The following is a 22,548-nucleotide window of genomic DNA, read 5'->3' as shown; positions in this document are numbered from 1 at the left end:
ATTCATTATATGTGAAAGGCAGATATTATTTTGGGAAAAGTTCTCTGTTAAAAATTTCTATTTACCAGGATGTTTCCCAAGCAACCACTTTGATTTGCAAGAGCAAAAGACAATGCTATGTTAGGATTTAAAGGAAATAAAAATTGAATTCCATTCCGTCATGACTGGACTCTCAGTACAGGAAGGGTAACATCATAGGTTAATGGGAGATTAACAATATCTTACTTATCCAGGAGTGGGACCATTTGAAAGTACACACAGAAGCCATTAAGCCACAAAAACTGCTGTCCCAAAGTATCTATATATTTTATTTAGTAGGAAAGGAGTGAAAACACTTATACTTTCCATCTACCTTAATTTGATAGAGAATTCTTATGTTTAGTTATCCCCTGGCAAACTTCAGGTCTACCTTGAGTTACAGCTAAGGGAGGCAAACAGTAGAAATGACTTATAAGAAATTATAACAGGATGGGGAAAATTCTAGTGTAGGGCAAAACCATAGCAAAAAGAGGTAGTAAAGACTAAAAACCACTGCAAGAGAAGACAGAGAAGAAGCAAACAATAAAAAAGCTCAGCAGCCTAGGGAAACTGAATGAATGAGCAAACTAAACCACAAACCAAAGCACAATAACTGATGTTCATAATGATAGCCCCTGAGAAAAGGTTAAATTATGCTTGTGAAGAAAGCATTTTATAAATTACAAAGGGTTATGGTATTTAACATATTTTAGAAAGCTTTCCATCAAAACTGATTAAAATAAAATGTTTTAGAGATTAAAGGACTATGCTTCAGTTACCTAGGAAATTAATTCATTCAAAATATCCCATCCCCAGAATATTCTGAACACTTGAGGCTTACTGTACATTCCTCTGTAGAAAAATGAATACAAACAGGACTCAAGAATCTGTCTAATCAATTCAACTGTAAATGTAGTTACTTAATTGACTGCCTGATACCTATTTTCAGTCAATGATAACAATAATAGTTGACATTTTAAGATAGCACTTTAAGTTTAGAAAATTCCATGAGAAATATTATTTCATTTAAGTCTGTGTGGTACCTATTGGTACTATTATCCCCATTTTTTACATGAGGGAGATCAGTCTCAGAGCAACTGCTAAGTGTCAAAGCTCCAATTTGAGTACAGATCTCTCCTAACTCAAATTTCAGAACTCTTTCTACCAATGTCTTGGAGACATAAAATGAAGAACTTGCAGGATAAGGCTAGAGTCCTCATGGCTCTTTATCTAGGTACAGGAAAATGGGTACTAAGTCTACGGGAATTAAGACTAAAAGAGTACTTGTACTTAAGGCACCTTGTTATAAATGCCAAGGCATTTCACCACTGATGAGCAAGCCAGTATCCAATAAGCAGCTTCAATAAATCTAATTATAATATTCTAGGGAAATGAATCAAACACTCAATTTTCCCAGTTACAAAACTGGCTGTTCATATTTTAAAATCAACTAAATAACTAGATAATTTTTTAGCTCAGTGTTTCCCAAACTAGTTTAGCTACAGAATACTTTTGAGCATGAAAAATACTCATGCAGCCCAGAAATGCTGATTTGAAATAGCTCAGGGATACAGGGCCTACTCTAAGGCCTCACTACAGTTTCAAGGAACAGTAGCTATTTGAGGAATATGCCAGCAGACTAATCCTACCAAAGTAGAGTATTCTGAGTATGGACTCTACAACAGACAGTATAGACTGAGAAGTGCTAATAAGTTTGAGAAGGCTCATCATCAGATTTGCCACTAGCATAAGGAAAATAATGGACACTTATAATTTCAATTCATTTTGAAAGGCTTCTATTAGCATAATTAATTAACTTTCTTTTCTTGATAAATAGTCAGTTCTTACCTGAATATTGTCAAATTTTAAGCCTGGCATAGTGAGATTGTCTTTGTCTATGAATACCGTGCTATATTGTTGAGTTGCTACAGAAATTAAAACGTTTCTTGTTTCCTCACTGGGAAGCCAGGCATCATTTCTTCGATCTATTTCACTCATGTTCAGAGCTGTGGCAAAGGGGTCATCACTCCCTGCAAACACAGCCTGGATCTGTGAGAATGGCTTTGGAGACTGAGAAGTTTCTAGAGATGCCGTGGAAACACCAGATTCTGATCTTTCAATCCCCATGGAGTAAGAAGGATCAGCAGAATCAGGAGAACTCTCTCCCACTGGGGTAGAGAGTGAGGAGAGTTTTTCTGACACTGAAGTGCCAGCATTCGGATTACTGACAGAAATAAAAGTGGAGGTAGTAAATGAATCAAAAAAATCTGAAGCCAAGGAATTAGTATTAACAGTATCTCCAAAAAATTTGCTCAAGCTAGGACTTGGCTGAACCACTTGTGGTGGGGTCTTGGCAGAAGTTTCACTTGCACTGCTAAAACTGGGAGATTTCACCATTTGGGGTTCAAAGCCATCATGAAGAAACAACTGAGGCTGAGAATTAGCTTGATTTGATTGGCTGAAAATGGTACACACAGGAATAGGATCATCTTTAGAAGACTGACTAGAAGAAATTTCTGACATCTGCTCCTCTGGGTTAGTTTTGTCCTCACTTAGAGTTGAGTCAATTCTCTCTTCATTTCCAAATATAGGCTCATCTTTTGCTTCTTCTTGAGTCAGCTCTTCTTTCAAAGACACTCTGCTATCACTTGTCATGTCAGAAATGTCTTTAGGTGTATCATCATGATCAGTTTCACTATCATTACTCAGTGTTACAATCTCTTCTTTATCTAGTACTTGTTCCAAACTGTGATCACTTTTGTCTTCTGCAGGCTCCACAATGTCCTGTAGGCAACCAAGTTCACCTGCATCATCTTCACTGTTGTTGGGAGAATCAGAAATAATCACACTTTCCATCATGTGCTCATTAAGCTTATCTATGAAGTTATTTGAATCCTCCGAGACAGTTTCATTCTCTTCAGACTCAAACTCATCTCCACCAAGATCAATGGTTTCTTCATGAAAAAGGAGCTGTCCTTGTTCTTCTTGAGTAACATGCTGAATTACACTTCTACCTTCCACTTCGCCTGGAACTGATTCTTCCTTTACATTCTGGGTAGAACCTTCTACACGTTCCATTGTACCCTTAAAAAAAAAGCGAATATGAAATTAATTTATCAATTGTGTTTTAAGAGTCAGTATAATTTAAAGCTGTGTAAATAGCTTTTAATCTACAAATATTTAGTAAGAAGTATTTAATCAATAAAGACAATTTTAGAAAGGCATTATGATTTCAAGAGACCCCAGGGCCATGCATTACAGGCCTCATACTATCCTCAGAAGTCCTCAAATGTGTAGTTAATAGTAAGATCCATATGAACTTAGATTTTATTAGATGACTGTCATTAGAATAAAGGTTTTAGATGATTCTCGGTTATCACTAACATCAAACATATAAACAAATATTTACTGAGAACCGATATTTGCAAAGTACTCTGTGAGTTGCTGGGGGCGGGGGCAGGAAGTAGGGAGATAAAGAAACAGTCTATGAAGGAGTCAGGGGAACACATGACATTAATAAAAATATAAAAAGCTAAGTAAAGACAAATATAACATGTTATATAGCAATGACAACACTTCAAAGTTTGAAAAGCAAGCAATCTTGTAAGCTAAGAGATCACATGGCCTGGGAGAATTTAAAGGGGGAGGAGATAGGATTGGGACTAAGATTTGAAGAATGGGTTGGATATGGATAGCTGTATAGAGACAGGGAGACAACCTGCCATATTATAAGAGGAAGGAGTGAAGAGAAGAGTAAAAACCAGGCCTAAAATACGTGCAGATCGATCTGGCAGGTTTGTATAATGGAGTGACAGGAAAGAATGATGGAAGGGAGGATTGTATTATCAATCATCAAGCATTTATTAAGTACCTATGAAATACCAGGCATTGTGCTAAGGATAAAAAGACAAAAAATGAAACAATACCTATTTACAAGGATCTTATAATCTACTGGGGGAGACAATACATACAAATATAAATTTTTTTTTTATAAAATAAATATGAGGTTGTTTGGGGAGAAGGGTACAAAAGCAGCTAGGAGGATCAGGAAAGGCTTGAAGTAGAGTATGGTGTCTACAGTGAGCCTTGAAAGAAGTGAGGAATTCTGTGAGTTGGTATGAGGAGAAAGGCCATTCCAGACATAGAGGTCAGATAAAGGAAGAGAAATAGGAGATGAGTGCAAAAAACAGCAGGAAGGTCAGTATGGCTAGAGTGCAGAATATGGGAAAGGGAATAATGCATAATGAGGCTAGAAAGATAGGTTGGGGCTAGTTTGTGAAGGATTTTAAACGTGAAAGAGGTAATATTTGATTCTAGAGGCAACTGGGACTACTGGAGTTTCTTGAGTAAGGAAGTGACATGCTCAGATCTGTGCTTAAAGAAAATCACGTTAGTAGCTACGTGGAAAACATATTGAATGTACTGGAAAGGGGAGAGACCTGAGGCAAAGAGCTCAAACAAGAGGTCATTTTAATAGACTAGGCACAAAAATAAATAAATAAATAAATAAAGATAAAGACTAAGCAAGGGGTAATGAGAGCATTAACTAAGACAGTGGCTGTAAGCAGAGTCAAAGATGAGTGTCACATTTATTACCATTCCTGGACCAAAAAAACCTTGTTGACCCACTATCCTCCAAAAGCTCTGTCCTTTTGCTCTCTGACCTTTTCTTTCTTTACTTACTTTTTGGAGGCATTTTATTAACTCCCATGGATTCAATTATTACTTCTTTGCAGATGACTCTCAAATTTAGATATCTAACCTTATTCCACTACGAATTCCAGTACTAGGATGACCCACTGACATCTTAAATTTAACATTTCCAAAATGGAACTCAGCAACTTTCTTCCTAGAACTACCGCTCCTCCCAAACTTTTCTATTTCTGTTGAAGGTGCTCTCATTCTCCCACTTGCTCAGGATCACAATCCTGGAGTTGTTTTTGATCCATCCTCCCTCAACCTCTATGTTCAACCAGTTGCCAAGCCATATTTCTTTTACCTCCACAACATCTATTGCTTCTCTCTTTTATTGGGGGAGACAGAAATCATCCCCCCTTTTTTCTGCATGATTTTATAAATGGGAAACTGAAGGTGTCTTGGGCCATCATCTCCCCATTTGACAAGTGGGCAAAGTATTTACTTACTAATGTACTTTTGTATGCATACCTGGGAGAATTCTTCAAACAACATTATAATGTGCCTTACTTGGTTCAATGAAATGAAAAACTTAAAGTATGAAGATGAAACATGCCACTCACCTCCCGACAGAGAGATGATCAACTAAAACACAGAAAGAGACATACATTTTCATCCACAGCTGATGAGCATATTTGTTTTGTTAGACTTTGCAGCTATGTATTCAGGGCTTTGTTTTTCTTTTTTTCTCAGCTCTGTTATTTCAATTTGCTCAATGGGAAATGGTATTAAGAGAAATAGATTACAAAAGAAAAATAAAAAATAAATACATAAGTGTTTAAAAATATTAAAGAACTTGAATTATTTAAAAATTGTCTTTTAGGCTCCTATGGTCTTGTGGTAGCAAACTTATTTACATTGGTTAAATTACTGTACGAAAATGACATCATTTCTGTTGTCTACTAATTACTCATTTTTCATGAACAATAACTAGTTTAAAGAGGTCAGAATTAAATTGTTTAAAATGCAAGTCTTATGTTTTTTCTAATTATTTCTCTTCTAACTTTATACCAATTTTGATCTTTGCTCTGACAAGTCAGTGCCAACAGTATGCAGTCAAAAATCTTTTCCTGTAAAATACTTAAATAACTCCATCTCAGAAAAAGAAATTGAACAAGCCATTGATGAACTCCCTAGGAAAAAAATCTCCAGGGTCAGATGGATTTACAAGAGAATTCTATCAAACTTTTAAATTAATTCTAATACTATATAGACTCTTTGGGAAAACAGGCAAAGAAGGAGTCTTACCAAATTCTTTTTATGATACAAATATGGTGCTCATATCTAAATTGGGAAGAGTCAAAACAGAGAAACAAAATTATAGACCAATTTCCCTAATGAATATAGATGCAAAAATTTTAAATAAAATACTAGCAAACAGATTACAGCAACTTATCACAAGAATAATACACTATGACCAGGTAGGATTTCTACCAGGAATGCAGGGCTGGTTCAATATTAGGAAAACTACCAGCATAATTGATCATATCAACAACAGAAACCACATGATCATCTCAACAGATGCAGAAAAAACTTTTGACAAAATACAACACTCATTCCTATTAAAAACACTAGAGAGCATAGGAATAAATGGAGTCTTCCTTAAAATTTTAATAAGTAGCATTTACCTAAAACTTTCATGTAATGGGGATAAGCTAGAAGCATCTCCAATAAGATCAGGGGTAAAACAAGGATGTCCATTATCAACACTGTTGTTTAATATCATATTGGAAACATTAGCTTTAGCAGTAAGAGAAGAGAAAGAAATGGAAGGTATTAGAGTAGGCAAAGAAGAAACAAAGCTATTATTCTTTGCAGATGATATGATGATATATTTAGAGAATCCTAGAGAATCAAGTAAAAAACTACTTGAAATAATAAACAACTTTAGCAAAACTCTTTTCCTAACTACTATGATATAATCAATTTTTTGGGTGTGATTTTATTTGGTACTTGTCAAATCCAAAATCTCCCAATTTGTTTTTCCTTAGGAAAATAATTATAACGTAGAACCATGAAGCTTCTTTAAAATTTATTAAGTCTTTGGTTTTTCTCATTCCTTAATCCTGACCCATGCTATCCAACAGAATTCTCACCATCTTTACCTATTCTCAACTTGGCAGTGAAATCACCAAGAGTCAATAGGTACATTCATTAACTTTGGAAGGTCTTTTCAGGTTCTTCTTTAGAATTTTTCTAACTTTTATGTGGTGTATAAGCTGCAATTACTTTCATGGTAATCTTTTTACAAATACTCATCATGAGCACTGAAATATGGGATGACTCATTTCATGAAATTATGTGTCTTGCTGTGTTTAGACACATAATAAAGTCAACTGTGCCAACTTCTTTGCCTCTCCAAAGAATACCCATGTGTATCCTTTCATGTAGCTGAAATTTCTTGCTTATGGTTTCATTTATAACAAGTATATTAAAATTGATAAATAATTTTCTTTATTAACATGTTTAATGAATTAAGAATCACTGGATTAGTTCATATTTTGAATACCAGCAAACAAATTAAAACTTGTAGATCACCTAAAGATGGTGAGATTCTCAGCATCTTTTGCCCCCCTTTTCCACAACTATATCACCATCATTTCATACAAGGAATGGTGTTGTATGACCAATGGCCATTTTGTATTCTTTTTTGTTTCATAATTTATCATGTTTATTCATCACAAAGTAGCCAGATTACTGGTGATTAGCTGCCCAGTATACAGCTAGGTTGGTCTTTGGAAAGTAATTTCAATCTACTGCTTGGACCACTGAGTTAAGTATTATAGTAAATAGAAAACTAGATTTAGGAATCAATGAAAACCTGAGCTCAAATCCTGTCTCATATGCTAGCTGTGTGCCCCTAGAAAAGTCACTTAACCTTTCTATGCCTTAGTTTCCTTATCCGTACGATGAGGTTGGAGATGATGACCTTTAAGGTCCCTTCTAGCTCTATAGCTACGATCCAGTAGACAAAAATACAAATAAGGATAAACTGAAAAATATTAATTTGCTCTAATGATACATGTAATAAGCCTATGGATAGTGACGCAAGAAAAGGAGCCCTTAGCTTGGAGTGAGGAGACTCTTGTAGAATGTTGTTTTGTTAGGAGCTATAGTATAGCAGAAAGAACACAAGACAAAAAAATCAGAGGATGTGGGTTTGAATCTTGACTCTGCTACTAACTCTGTGTGATGTGGGGCCTCAATTTCCTCATCTGTAAGTTGTAAGGTTTGGATGGCTGATTTCTAAGGTCTCTACTGATTTACCAGCTTTGTGTTTCTGGACAAGTCACAACCTCTTTGAGCTGCTGTTTCTTCATCATAGGACTGCGTTAATAATACTTCTATTAAATACGTCATAAGGTTCACATAAGAATGAAAAGAAATAATAGCGGATGTCCCTAAAATCTTAGTGCAGTTTTAAGGTATCAGATCTTAACAGAGCTCTTATTGCCGCTAAAATACAATATGACTTTGGGGACACTCCGTGCTATTGATAGAGAGCTCTGTAACTCTACAATGCTATAATCTCACTTTGATATGATGTGAGAAAGGCTGTGTGGTTAAGTGGATGGAATGTAGCAGATGAGTTCTTTTTTGAGACCCACACTAGCTACGTAAGTCAGCTAGGTAAGCCACTAAACTTTTCCAAATTTCTGCTGTGTCATTTGTAAAATAAAGATAACAACAGCACCGATATCATAGGGCTGTATGGGACAAGTGAAAGTTTCTCATGTAAGATGTAAGCTATGCGTCATAAATGCAGTAAGGCTTCAGCATGAGCTGGGCCTAAGTTTCACTTTAGTTTCTGGGGAAGGGGGTTGTGTACTAGCTGCCCACCCGTCCCCCCTTGTTTTGTAACCACCCCCTCTGTTGTTTTGTGCCTTAACTTTACCAAATAAGGCAATCCTCTAGCTCCCAAGCTAGTTTTGAGTAAAATGTAATCTTGGGTTCTGAAAAAAGACTGTGAGGTCTCTTGCCTCAGCCAATGAGGATAAAGAGATTGAGACAGACAGGTGGGGAGGGGGCTTTTTGGAGTGGTTTGTCTAAGACTATATGTACTGCTTGCTGTTGTTTGTGCCTTGCCTCTCTATACCAGTCTGCTGGGTAGGAGAGGCCCAACTCTCGCGCAAGACTTGCTAGAATAAAACCTTCTGTTTTCTACCTGGAGAAACCTCTGAGTTTTTATTTGGGTAAGTGGTCTCAATTCTACTCAATTGGATACTCGTCTGTAATTTTCTTTGATTAGGGAGGGGCTTCCCTTGCCGAGGTCAAGACCAAGCCCGCATCCGAGATTTCTAGGAGGTCTTGAGCCTTGGAAGGAGGTTACCACTCAGTCATTGAAACATACCCGAAGAGAGGGACTCAGAGAAACAGAAGGTTTGTTAGGGCTCCGACGATTAGGGACGAAACTGAGAAATTCCGGCTAGCCGGTGGCTGAGAGCGGTCACGTAAGTTGTACATGTGCAACCCAGAGATAAGCACTCAGGGGTCTGGAGGTAGTTGGCACGGGGTGAGGGCCCTTTAGGATGCACTGTCATTTGGGCGGAGTCCGGGCCTGGTCAAATTGCGGAATAGATACCTCATCAGAAGGACTCCACTGAGAAAACCTCATGGGTGACTGGTGAGGAGTGGGTGACCCTCCTCAGTAAGTTGGCTGAGTCTGTCTTTAGACTCGGGGAGTTTGGTGATGGCTCCCGTAAATTCCCTAGGTGAGGGCCTAGGGGTTCCCTAAGAATGGGAAAAGGGCAATCTAAATTTGCGCAGTCAGAGCACAAATGTGAGGTACCTATAGACAGTCCTTTAGGCCATCAATTGCAGAATTGGAACGGACTACCAAAATACAGAGGGAAGGATAGGAAGAAAATGATTAAATATTGTTGTTTTATCTGGGGCGGAATGGATATTGGGGGCGAAGTGTTGAAATCTGGATCCTCCGAAAATTGGATATGCCAAAAGCTAAATTTGTATGTGAATGCTAAGAAACCTTTCAATTCGGAGAGTTCCTATGTGGCACTTTGGATGCCTGAGGTGCAGCAGATATTGGTGAAGGACAGGGAGGGAAAGAGGGAAGAGATTAAGCCCTACCCTTGGGACCCTCTCCTCTCCCCTCCCCCTCCCTATGTTACTCCTCCTCTGGAGGCTGCTGCTGGGGCTGCTCCTCCTGATCCTATACCAAGCCTGGCTCCCCCTGAGGAGGAACCAAAGGGCGATCTTATCGATTTGCAGGAGTCTCCCCGAGGGCCCTTAAAAAGGAAGCTGAAGCAGCTCCTGAAGGACCAGGAGAACCTACCCCTTGGGCCAGAGGAACTTCCCTTAAAGGGAAGTGAATGCTCCTTTGAGCATCACTGAAGTCAGGAGCTTTAAGAGAGAAATGAAAATCTTGATGGAAGACCCAAGTGGCCTTTCAGAACAATTAGATCAGTTTCTGGGCCCAAATATGTATACTGGGAGTGAACTAATGTCCATTATGAATGTCCTATTCTCTCAGGAGGAGACAGGGATGATTTGAGGGAATTAATTACTGTTGGAATCAAGAATGCAACCCCAAAACCCCGAATATAAAGAAAGCTTTTGAAGTGGTTCAGAAAAAGGATGAGTGTTAACAGTGTTTCACAGTAAAAGATTTGGCAAGAAAAGCATTCCTAGTGCTGCAGCTGGACTCTAGAGTGCAGCTTTGTTTCTCTCCCCTCTCACTCACTGATAACAGCAGCCTCAGAGAGGTGGGGCTGGATGGAAGAGAGAAAGAGAGACAAATACTTAATTATTTAGGTTATATGATTGGTAAAAAGCAAGTTGAGAAGGATTTTCAAACTGCCAGATCAGAATCAGAAAGAAATATGATAAGTGCTAGTTTTAAAGGGGACTTTAATCAAAGTCCATTAGAAAGGCAAGAAAGTTTAAGCTTGTAGGAGAGGGAGTATGGGTAGAAAGCTTAAGGAAGGTGTAATTTATGTGTACAGTGTGAATAGAGGGTTTTGAAATTAAGAAGGTTTTGAAACTTTTGGGGAAAAAAAAGTAAAATAATAATTTCTCTCTCTCTCTCTCTCTCTGCATTCTAATTCTGGCCAAATTTGAGTGTGGAGACAGAGAGAGAAAAAGGGAACCTTTTCCCCTCAGATCAGAGAGAGAGGTAGCACTTAATCTTTTCTGCCTCTCATAAAAGAGAGAAGTTTTTGTGTATGGGAACACAATCAGTTTGGGAAGAGAGAGGGAGGGAGAGCCCTATTCAATTATCTCCCTTCAGATTTGCAAAAAGAAAGCTGAATAGCTTTAGATGGTTTAAGTAAGTTGAGAAGGTGTGAGGAAGTGGTCTGTTTAAAGTAGAAAGATGGAAAAATAAAATTCTTTTTTTTGCCTAATTTAAAAACCAACAGATAAAGTTATAGAGAGATGGAAGGAATTATGTCCATCCACCTTTCAGGCTAGATCCGTGGGTGGGTTCTATTGAATCTAATATGGATATTGACTATGGTAAATAGATTGGTTATTGTGGGAAAGCAAAAAGAAGTAGTCAGAATACTGGTCCAGTACGTTTTTAAACAGACCTGATTATAATAGGTGACTCTAAACTGTTTGTAAAACTTTCGCAAGAAAACGTGGACATGAATGTGCATAATATCCCTTTACAAAGGGCCAAGGGTACTGAATTTAGAAATGTGTATTTGTATAATTTTGAGAGCACCTATTGTTATTTGGCATTAAGAAGTTTATTAACTATGTTGAATCTGATGAAGGGGTATAGAAAGAAAGATTTTTTATTGAGTCTGTTTTCAATTGTATTAGTTATGTTGCTGGAAGGGCAATTTCTTTCATAATCTGCAATGTTAAATTAATTGTGCCTTCAGGGAAAAGAGAGAAAAAGGAATGAATCTGGCTGTTGGGGCATTCTATATGATCCTGTTTTGTAACATTTCCTTTTTAAGTACTGTAATTGAAGAAAGCATAAAACTTCCAAATTTTGTATTTACTGTTTTAATGCTAAAACCTAGAATTGTTAATTGATTATTTGTGTGTGAAAAGAAGGGGCACAAGGCAATTACTCCTTATGTTGGAAACTTGCCAAGGTCCCTGGAAACCAACAGGGGGAGGGTTAACATAACCCCTCTCAAGATGAAATTGAGGGAACCCACTACAGTGGTGGGAGTAAAATAATATCCTGTATCTCTAGAGGAGAGGTGAGGACTCAGACCAGTGATTCAGGGTCTACTGGAAAGGGGACTTCTCGAACCCTGTATTTCCCCCTTCAATACCCCGATCTTGCTGGTCCGGAAAGGGGATGGAAGGAACATACAGACTAGTCCAAGATTTAAGGGAAGTTAACAAGGTTGTATTACCATCCCACCCAGTGGCCCCTGACCCCTACACGATTTTGGGAAGAGTAAATGAAGGCAGTAGGTGGTTCAGTGTAATTGATTTAAAAGATGCCTTCTGGGCCTGTCCCTTAGACCCTAGTAGTAGTGATATCTTTGCCTTTGAGTGGGAGGATCCTGAGACTGGGAGGAAGCAGCAGTATAGGTGGTGTGTCCTGTCCCAGGGGTATACTGAATCACCAAATCTGTTTGGACAAGTTCTTGAGAGAATCCTGGAAGGGTTTAGAGCTCCCCTTGGGACACAGGTATTATAATATGTAGATGATTTGCTGGTGACAGGTAAAAAGAGAATAGAAACCAGTGAGGCTTTGATCAAATTGATAAACTATTTGGGATGAGAAGATTTGAGGATTTCCAAACATAAATTCATGGAATGAGAGGTGAAATATCTGGGACATTTAATAAGTGAAGGGCAGAAGAAGCTGGACCCAGAGCTGGTGGCAGGAATCCTTCAAACTCCCCTCCCAAAAACTAAAAGGAACTCAGAAAGTTCCTGGGGTTAGTAGGATACTGTAGAAATTGGATTGATTCACATTGCGTCCCTCACAAAACCCTTGTACCAATACTTATTGGAAGAAGAACCAGAACAAATTAGATGGGGCCCTGAAGGGGAGGGAGGATTTAAGAAGTGAAAGGAGGTCCTCCCCTCCCCTCCTGTTTTGACACTCCCCTCACTGGAGAAACCCTTTCACTTATTTGTGAATGTGGACAAAGGAGTAGCACAGGGGGATCTTGATCCAAATAAGGGGGCAAGATTATCTGCCCTGAGAAGAGAACTTGTTACAATTATGCAGTTCCTAGACAATGAACTTAGTCTGCTGGGAAGTTGCAAGTTTATGTACAGTAGATAGAAATAATTTTTGATGATTGGCTTTTACACCAGGGCAAGTTTAAATTTGAGAATGAAAGATGTAAAGTGAGATCTCCTACATATGTGAATCCTGGTAAATCCTTATTGCAATTCCATAAGAGTAAAAGTAACTATATCTGGCTTTAAGTTGTGATTAGTGAGACTTGCTGTTTGAGGAAAAAGGCTTTTGGGACTATAACTAATTTTGTTTTGAGTTTGAATTTGGGTATAGTTGTCTGCATTAAATCAGTATCTGAGAGAAACGCCACAAGAATAGGTGGAGGTCTGCTTAGAGGAAATGTGATTTATTTGGGAAAAAGCTGAGGGGACAATCTTAGCCTCAATCTAGGATGGGATCCTCCTGGCTCAGTTTCCCCATTGTGTTCCTTTGGAAAGGAATGTTTCCCACCTGACTATTTCTGAGTCTGGTTATGAGATGGAACAGATACTGTATGATTGGAGAACTGCGACTCCATCTGAATTTAAACAAAGCTTAAGGATGTTTTATCCTGTCATACGTGATAGGTCACATGTCCCCAGTCTTTTTCCTTCTATAGCAAGTTTCTATAATCAGAAGATTTAACAAATTTACTAAAATGTTGATTATGGAAAATCTTAGGTTATTATAGAACTGGGACTAGTGTTCCTGTATGAGTTAGGGTCTTTTAATTCTTGGTAATGGCATGGAGATAATCAGGGGCTTATGAGAATGTTATTTTATTATTTGGATAATATCATACTCATCTAAAGTTTTGTCACCATTGATTAATAATGTTAAAAGAAGAATGGCTTGTGGAAATGCCATCAAAGAAACAAGGATGACTAAAATTTTAAGATTTCATATGTACTGTGTTAAAAATTAATATGTATGTACTGGAGCCTGTGATTAATCCCATGGTTTATGTAAAGTATAAGACACTGGGTTCTGATGTAAATTTCTTAAACATGACAATTGGCCATGGTTCCAATTCTGAGTCTGTGAAATGATGAGGCTTATAAAGACTAGAAATAGTAATTTAAAATTGTGCTAAGGTCACTTTTATAGGAGAATGGACAGAAAGCTGGTTCCTGTAAGACAAGAAGAGGAAGATGCTGAGATGCTGTGCTGGAGATGGCTGGAGCAAATACCAAGGACAAGAGGACTTCACTGATGAGGCTCCCTGCTAGACAGCTGTATAAGAAAAGACTTGTTGATTCTTAAAGGGACAATTGCATTGTTGTTTTCTTTTGGGTCTCTGTATGTGCATTTATGAAGGGACTGCTCTTTTACTTTGTCAATGTTTAGATTAATGCCTATATTTACTTAAAGGGGTGATGGGAAGAGAGAGAGAGGAAAAAGAGCAGAGAAGAATTTGAATTATTTAATGTGATTGTGAAAGGTGCCAAGAGTGCCAAGTGTTAAAGATATCATAAGAATGATAATTTCTATATGTGATGATATGAAGATGAAATTGATGTTATCTGAAGTTTATAGTCTGTATTACAAAAGTCATTATTGTTTCTAAATTGTACTGTGTTTCTAAAATTCTTAGACTGTAAAATCTGAGAGGAATTATTGTCCTACTCCTGATATGTCTCCCCACAATGGAACTAATTTGACCTAAATTCTTCTTCCTCCTGGGGCAAGGAGGCAAACATCTGGGGGTACAAGTATATGATGATTTAAAAGGAACAAGGGAGCCATTGATACCTCTATTGTTAGCATGGGAAATGCAAATAGTTGGGGTGATATTTGGCCTCCTAAAAGAATTATAAAGGAATACGGACCTGCTACCTGGGCACAAGATAGGAACTGGGGGTATAGAACCCCGATATACATGCTTAAAAGGATAAGTAGGCGCCAAGCAGTGGTAGAAATCATTGCCAATCAAACTACTGAGGGTATTGACATCCTGTGCACCTTCGTGGACCAAAGCAGAGAAGCTATCCTGCAAACAAAGGTTAGTCTTGGACTACCTTTTAGCTGAGGAAGGGGATGTCTGTGGAAAATTAAACCTGTCCACCTGCTGCATGAAAATACGTGATGTGGGACAAACCATTAGATATTAATAAGGAATTCGAAAGATTGCCCATGCCCCGGTACAGACCTGGTCCCCTCCATTTAATACTCCCTGGTGGTCCTGGTTTGGGGGATCTTGGTGGAAGCAGGTATTATGGTTTTTGTTAATAGCAATAAGTGGAGTCATGCTACTTTTCACTGTGTCCCCCTTACATGGTGAAGATAATTACTACTGCACAAAAGACCCTCTCTAGAATGATTACATCAAACGAACCTGTCAGTGAGTCTATTAGACTGATGATGTTAAGGAATCAAGGAGGGATGACAGTCAATCAGGAAGAAGGAGGGCCCGATTTTGATGAAATAGCAAACAGGGAAGCTGAAGAAACCTACCAGTTTTGGTGTGAGAAACTTTCAACTATGAAATGAGAGGGGGGAACTATATGGGATAAGTTAAAGTTTCTCATGTAAGATGTAAGCTACGCTCCATAACTGTAGTAAGGCTTCAGCATGAGCTGGGCCTAAGTTTCACTTTCGTTTCTGGGGAAGGGGGTTGTGCACTAGCTGCCCACCTGTCCCCCCCTTGTTTTGTAACCACCCCCTCTGTTGTTTTGTGCCTTAACTTTACCAAATAAGGCAATCCTCTAGCTCCCAAGCTAGTTTTGAGTAAAATGTATCTCTTGGGTTCTGAAAAAAGACTGTGAGGTCTCTTGCCTTAGCCAATGAGGATAAAGAGACTGAGACAGACAGGTGGGGAGGGGGCTTTTTGGAGTGGTTTGTCTAAGACTATATATATTGCTTGCTGTTGTTTGTGCCTTGCCTCTCTATACTGCTAGGTAGGAGATGCCCAACTCTCACACAAGACTTGCTAGAATAAAACCTTCTGTTTTCTACCTGGAGAAACCTCTGAGTTTTTATTTGGGTAAGTGGTCTCAATTCCACTCAGGGCTATGAAGATTAAATGAAACAATGTATGCACTATATAAATGTGAGCTATTATTGTCACTTCCTACATCAGAGAATTGTTATATAAAATATTCCTTAACCAAAATTCACTCTGTGTGTGTGTGTGTGTGTGTGTGTGTGTACATGTGTAATATGTATGTATATATGAAAGGTTATTATTTTAGATACATAATTTTGGAAAGAGGTTACTCTGGATACACACAGGAACCAGTTTGAGGTGCATGTGGCTTTTCCATTAAGCTCTTCCACCTGCATGGTTATGTACAATCTGGGGTTCCCAGAAGCAGAAGGAGTAAGGATTACATTTTAAAATAAGAATTGGAAAAGCAGCTGTGTGCTTTAATATTCTTTTTGCCAATGATCTGAAAATCAGCTGCATATCATCAATTCATGCATAAGTTTAGTTATAAGAAATTATAATAAATGTGAAAAGTACACTGGCAAAAAGCTTTTTTGCCACAGAGATAGTTTGTAAAGTCAATTTACATTTAGAAAGCCAGTATTTTTTTTTCTTTTTAAGAATAATTTCAAGGGGCGGAGCCAAGATGGCGGAGTAAAAGCAGTGACTTGCTTGAGTTCTCCGCACCCCTCCAAATACTCACAAAAAACAGCTCTAAACAAATTCTGAAGCAGCAGAACCCACAAAAAGACAGAGTGAAACAAATTTCCAGACCAAGACAACCTGGATGGTTGATCAGAAAGGTGTATCACGCTGCGCGGCATGGGCACACAGGGCACAGCGAACCTGGAGCAGGCCTCAGAGGACTGAATCTCAGGCAGCTGTGGACGTTTCCAGGCTCCTCAATCCACCAATGCCAAAGACAATTTAGAAGGTCAGTGGGAAAAGTCTGTTTCTGTAGGTGCTGAGAAAGGAAGGCAGGGTTTCAGCTCCATTCCCCAAGAGCATGGCCCTGGGGGACAGCTGCCTCCTGAGCTTCCGGCCCACAGACTGAGGGGGAATCCAGTGGCTACTCAGAGAGGGATTGCAGGGATCTCTTTGCCAGTGCTGAGGCAGGAATCTCTTGCTTTGCCCATGTTTGGATCTGGGTCACAGTTCTGGGCAGCCGTGCTGGGGTGAGGAGGAGCACTGGCTTGGTGGAGCTCGTAGTGGCTGTACAGAGGAACCCCTCCTCACAGTTACAGGACAGAAAGGAGTACTTGTAGTCACAGGCCAGGAAAGGAGTAAACACCTCACCCCTTATCATACCACCTTGGAAAAACTGAAAATTTGCAGGTCCCTACAAGTATCTCTGAAAACAGCCACACAAACCCCTGAAGCTTGGGGCAGTACATTCTCCACATTGGAAGCAGACTCTTACCTTAACAAAGAGTTTAAAACTCAAGTAATTGGCTGGGATCATGAGCAAGCAGCGCAAAAAGAGTCAGACCACAAAATCTTACTTTGGTGAAAAAGAAGATCAAAATATACAACCAGAAGAAGACAACAAAGTCGAAGCTCCTACATCCAAAGAAAAATATGGATAAGTCCCAGGCCTTGGAAGAGGTCAAAAGGGATCTTGAGAAGCAAGTAAGAAGTAGAGGAAAAACTGGGAAGAGAAATGAGAGTGATTGCAAGAAAATCATGAAAAACAAGTCAACAGCTTGCTAAAGGAGACCCAAAAAATACTGAAGAAAAAACACCTAAAAATGGCAAAAGAGGTCCAAAAAGCCAATGAGGAAAAGAATGCCCTGAAAAGCAAAATTGGCCAAATGGAAAAGGAAGTCCAAAAGCTTACTGAAGAAAATACTTCCTGAAAAATTAGAATAGAGCACTTGGAAGATAGTGACTTTATGAGAAATCATGACACAGTAGAACAAATCCAAAAGAATGAAAAATTAGAAAACAATGTGAAATATCTCATTGGAAAAACAACTGACCTGGAAAATAGATCCAGGAGAGAGAATTTAAAAATTATTGGACTATCTGAAAGCCATGATCAAAAAAAGAGCCTAGACATCATCTTTCAAGAAATTATCAAGGAAAACTGCCCTGATATAGTAGAACCAGAGGGCAAAATAGAAATGGAAAGAATCCACTGATCTCCTCCTGAAGAGAGGAAAACTCCTAGGAATATAGCCAAATTCCAGAGTTCCCAGGTCAAGAAGAAAATATCACAAGCTGCCAGAAGGAAACAGTTCAAGTACTGTGGAAACACAATCAGGATAACACAAGATTTAGCAGCTTCTACATTAAAGGACCACAGGGCATGGAATATAATATTCCAGAGGGCAAAGGAGATAGGATTACAACCAAGAATCACCTACCCAGCAAAACTGAGTATAATCCTTCAGGGGAAAAAATGGTCATTCAGTGAAATAGAGGACTTTCAAGCATTCTTGATGAAAAGACCAGAGCTGAATAGAAAATTTGACTTTCAAATACAGGACTCAAGTGGAACATGAAGAGGTAAACAGGAAAGAGAAATCATAAGAGACTTATTAAGATTGAACTGTTTACATTCCTGCATGGAAAGATGATATTTATAACTCATGAGACCTTTGTCAGTATTAGGGTAGTTGGAGGGAAAAAATTATATGTATGTATATGTAGATAGATAGATAGAGGGCACAGGGTGAGTTGAAGATTAAGGGGTCATATCTGGAGAATAAAATTAAGGGATGAGAGAGGATTATACTCGAGAAGAAGAAAGGGAGAGGTAGAATGGGGTAAATTATCTCACAAAAAAAAAAAACAGAAAAAAGTCTCTTACAGTGGAGGGAAACGGGGAAGGTGAGAGGGAATGAGTGAATCTTATTCTCATAGGATTTGGCTTAAGGGGGAATAACATACACATTCAATTGGGTATGGAAATCTGTCTTACCCTACAGGAAAATAGGGGAGAAGGGGACAAGAGAGCAGGGGGATGATAGAGAGGAGGGCAGATTGGGAAAGGGGTAATCAGAAAAATACTTCTGAGGAGACAGGGTCAAAAGAAAGAATAGAATAAATGGGAGGGCAGGATAGGATTAAGGGAAATAGAGTTAGTTTTTCACAACATGTCTACTATGGAAGTGTTTTGCATAACTGCACATGTACAACCTATATTGAGTTGCTTGCCTTTTCAATGAGGGTGGGTGGGGAGGGAGGAAGAGAGAAAATTTGAAACCTAAAGTTTTAAAAACATATGTTTAAAAAAATGTTTTCACATGCTACTGGGAAATAAATATAGGAAATGGGGTACAGAAGTCTATCCTGCCCTACAGGAAAATAGAAGGGGAAGGGGATAAGAGAAGGGGAGAGAGATAGAAGAGAGGACAGACTAGGGGAAGGGATATTCAGAATGCATGCCCTCTTGGGGTGGGGGAGGGGGAGATGGGGTGAAAATTTGGAACTCAAAAACTTGTGGAAGTGAATGTTGAAAACTAAAAATAAATAAATTTATATTAAAAAAAAGAATAATTTCAAGGAAGAGAAAAGTTATCTGAAGCACAGCTGTGGAAGAGCAGCAATCTAAAACCGAAGAGATAAGGGAAATCTCTTCATCAGAGATATGAGGAAAAATGGAACCTTCCAGAAAACCATCATACACTAAAGTTCATAGAAATAAGACTTAAAGTCCTGGATTCAGGAGGACCTGAGTTCAAATCCGGCCTCAGACACATAACACTTACTAGCTGTGTGACTCTGGGCAAGTCACTTAACCCCACTGCCTAGCCAAAAAAACAAAAGAAAGAAATAAGACTTAAAAATAAGTTTCTAAATTCTTCTAAAGACACAACAAAGGAAGCCAAAAAACAATCATAATGAAAAAAGGTGACTGGTTATAGGTCAATTATGAAGTAATTCAGGAAATAATTTCAACGAAGGCAATAAATGCCTGTGTTTAAGTAGAAACAAAAAGAAATGAAAGGAATATAAGAACTTAGGACTGGAAAAGGCAGAGGTTAAGATTTATATGCAGAAAATATTTATTACTGTAATTTTTTAGAAAAGCTGAGTCAAAAAGCCAGAGTGAACAGGATATAAAAAAGTCATACATTTTTCCAATCATATGATTCACACAACTAACTGACTCTTCACAGCTGTTTTCCATCCAAGGAAATTCTTCCTTTACTTGAATTCTAACTTTCTTAATCACATAAATCACTCTTCTAACTTTCTTAGTCACATAAAAAAACAACAAATAACTATACCTGACATTTCAGGCACCAGGCTTCCAAGGTATTCAGCAATTTCAAAACATGTTGCTTACTATATTAGGTGCATATTAATGTGAATTCACATTTTACTATCATAGAAATTAGGGTGGGGAGAGAAGATAATGAAGGAACAAATGCCATTTAGTGTGGCCAGCAATGGTGGACTGGCAGGAGAGTCCTGGAGTTTATTAGGCATAGCCATAACTGGTTCAAATTCTGGTTCCACTCTATAAAAACATGAGAGAGGAGAAGGAAATGGGCAAGGTGGTGATGGTAGTAGTAGTAGTGGTGGTGGTTTCTGGAGGCACTGTTTATATCCAAAGTATGGTGGGATCTACTCAGCTCCCTAACTGAGCACTTTCCAAAAGATCCTTGAAGATCCTAATTCAGATCTGAGACCTAACACAATACTTTATGAAATATCTTTCCTTGCAAGCTGAACAATTTGTCTGGTTCTTAGGCAAACTGGTCAATCCCTGGCTTAAAGTACTAACAGAATGCCAAATGTGGGCCACTGAAATCACGCCTGATAAGCCAGTCATTAAACATTTGTGAAGTCAACGATCAGTCGTATAGTAAGATTACATATACACAACTCCAGTGAATATTTAACTCAAGCAAAATAAGACAGAAAAAAACAATACACAAATGATATGTTAATCAGCTAAAAATAACTTAAAGAGAGGAATAGATTTGTTATTTAATAGTATGAAAACACCCACTTTATGGGACACCTTGAGGACTATCTAAAACAGCTAGAGTCTAAGATGCTTATAGGAAACCCTGGCATAATTCCTGACTAAACACAAAGGTTCCAATGTATTTGTAAGAGAGACGATTCCATCTTTCCCTATTTGAAGACTTTAGACACTTCTGGCCAAGATGGCTGCCTAAATGGGAAGCAGGCCAGCCAGGTCTCACATACCTACTCCAGGAAAAACCTGAAGTCAGCACAAGACTAAATCAAGAAATCCAATGAGAAACTACAGTGACTTCTTTGACCCCAAAATTGCACAAAAATGTTTCATTCTGCTCATCACAGAGTCAGCACCAGTACTGGGTAGCTTGTCCAACTAGAGAGAGTCAGGAAAATGTGTAGCTAGCAATGCTTTGGAGGCAGCAGGAGTAGAAAGTTCCCCTGAGAAAGCCCCAGGGTAGGGACCTCAGCCTCTGAGAACAGCAGTATCTACGCTGATGGCCCAGGACAAAGGCCTCTGAGGTCCCCTAATATTTTGTGAAGTTGCATAGGGGGTTGAACTAGAGTCCAAGAATCCAGGAAAGACCAAGCATCCCAACTAAGAGTTCCACAGGAGACAGAGCTTGGCCCTAGAAAAAACCCCAATTCAGGAGCTAAAGTTGGGAAAATGAGTAAATTAAAGAAAATGCCATCCAGCATCAAAAATTATTGCAGTTCTAACACCAACATACTACAAGCAGAGATTCAAAGGGTAAAAAGGTTTTCTCAAGGACTACGTGAATAGTTCCAAAAGAAATTAAACAACAGCTTAAAAATGAAATAAAAGATCTGAAGAAAAGAAATGGAAGGAATATAAGTAGTTTAGATGAAAAAGCAGTAAACTTTATCCACAATAGAGACTCCCTGAAAATCAGAAGAGACCAAATAGAAATCAATGACTCCATAAGACAGAAAGAAATAATAGAACAAAATCAAAAGATAGAAAGAATAGAAAAAAATGTAAGGTATCCAATGCCCAAAATAACTGACCTGGAAAACAAATCAAGAAGAGATAACAAAAGAATCAGCTGGACTCCCAAAAGCCATGATTTTTAAAAAGCCTGAACACTAAATCTCAAAAAAAAATCATAAATGAAAACTTCCCAGATCTATTAGAACCAAAACATAAAGCAAAGACAGCAAGAATCTACCAATCATCTCCTGGAAGGAACCCTGAAAGGAAAAGTTCTGGGAATGTTAATAGATAAAATTCACTGCAAGTTTCCATAAAGAAGGCATTAAAGAAATCACATAAGACCTGGCAGCCTCTTCTAAAAATGAGAGATCTTGGAATACAGTAGTCCAAATGGCAAAAGATAACAGGCTTGAAACAACAAAAAAAACCTTACGTTGCAGAAGTAAACCAGATCTCTAAGGATTTTCAAGAATTTGTAATGAGAAGACTAAAGCGAAGGAGGAACTGTGAAACACAAACACAGGAGTCCAAAGAAACCCAGAAAGGTAAATGTATGTGAGCCACTGGGAGGAGCTATATGATGATACAGTGCCAACTTTCTAATGGAGAAGAAATATGTGTCCCTTCAGAACCTTAATGTGCTCAAAAGGTATTGAGGGTAAATAATTAAGAAAAACAGAGGTCCTGAGGGTAGATTGGTTCTGTTCTGAGGATCTGAAAAGAAGAAAGAGAAGGGAGTGTAAAAAGAAGAAGACGCTACTCATATAAAGTAGGAAGAAGTGGGTGGAACTTGCTACTTATAACAAGGGTACACAAAAATATACAAACATAGATGAAAGGGTGGGGGGGAGCAGT

The 22,548-nt window shown here is 38.4% G+C and overlaps 1 protein-coding gene across 2 annotated transcripts in view; it reads right to left on the bottom strand.

The window, feature by feature from the left end:
* The window catches only part of TRAPPC12 (trafficking protein particle complex subunit 12), a 196,469-nt gene that overhangs the window by 160,413 nt on the left and 13,508 nt on the right, over window positions 1-22,548 (bottom strand). For both annotated transcript variants that reach the window (XM_078149747.1, XM_020965826.2), the window contains exon 2: window positions 1,867-3,102. In XM_078149747.1, the coding sequence (XP_078005873.1) occupies window positions 1,867-3,096 (1,230 nt within the window). In that variant the 5' untranslated portion in view covers window positions 3,097-3,102. The remainder of the gene's footprint in view (window positions 1-1,866; window positions 3,103-22,548) is intronic.

The sequence above is a fragment of the Phascolarctos cinereus genome, unplaced genomic scaffold, assembly GCF_003287225.1.
Source record: "Phascolarctos cinereus isolate Bilbo 61053 unplaced genomic scaffold, phaCin_HiC Scaffold_2;HRSCAF=192, whole genome shotgun sequence".
Taxonomy (NCBI): domain Eukaryota; kingdom Metazoa; phylum Chordata; class Mammalia; order Diprotodontia; family Phascolarctidae; genus Phascolarctos; species Phascolarctos cinereus.
Note: the sequence above shows the minus strand (reverse complement) of the source record. Positions and strands in the feature narration are given on the sequence as shown.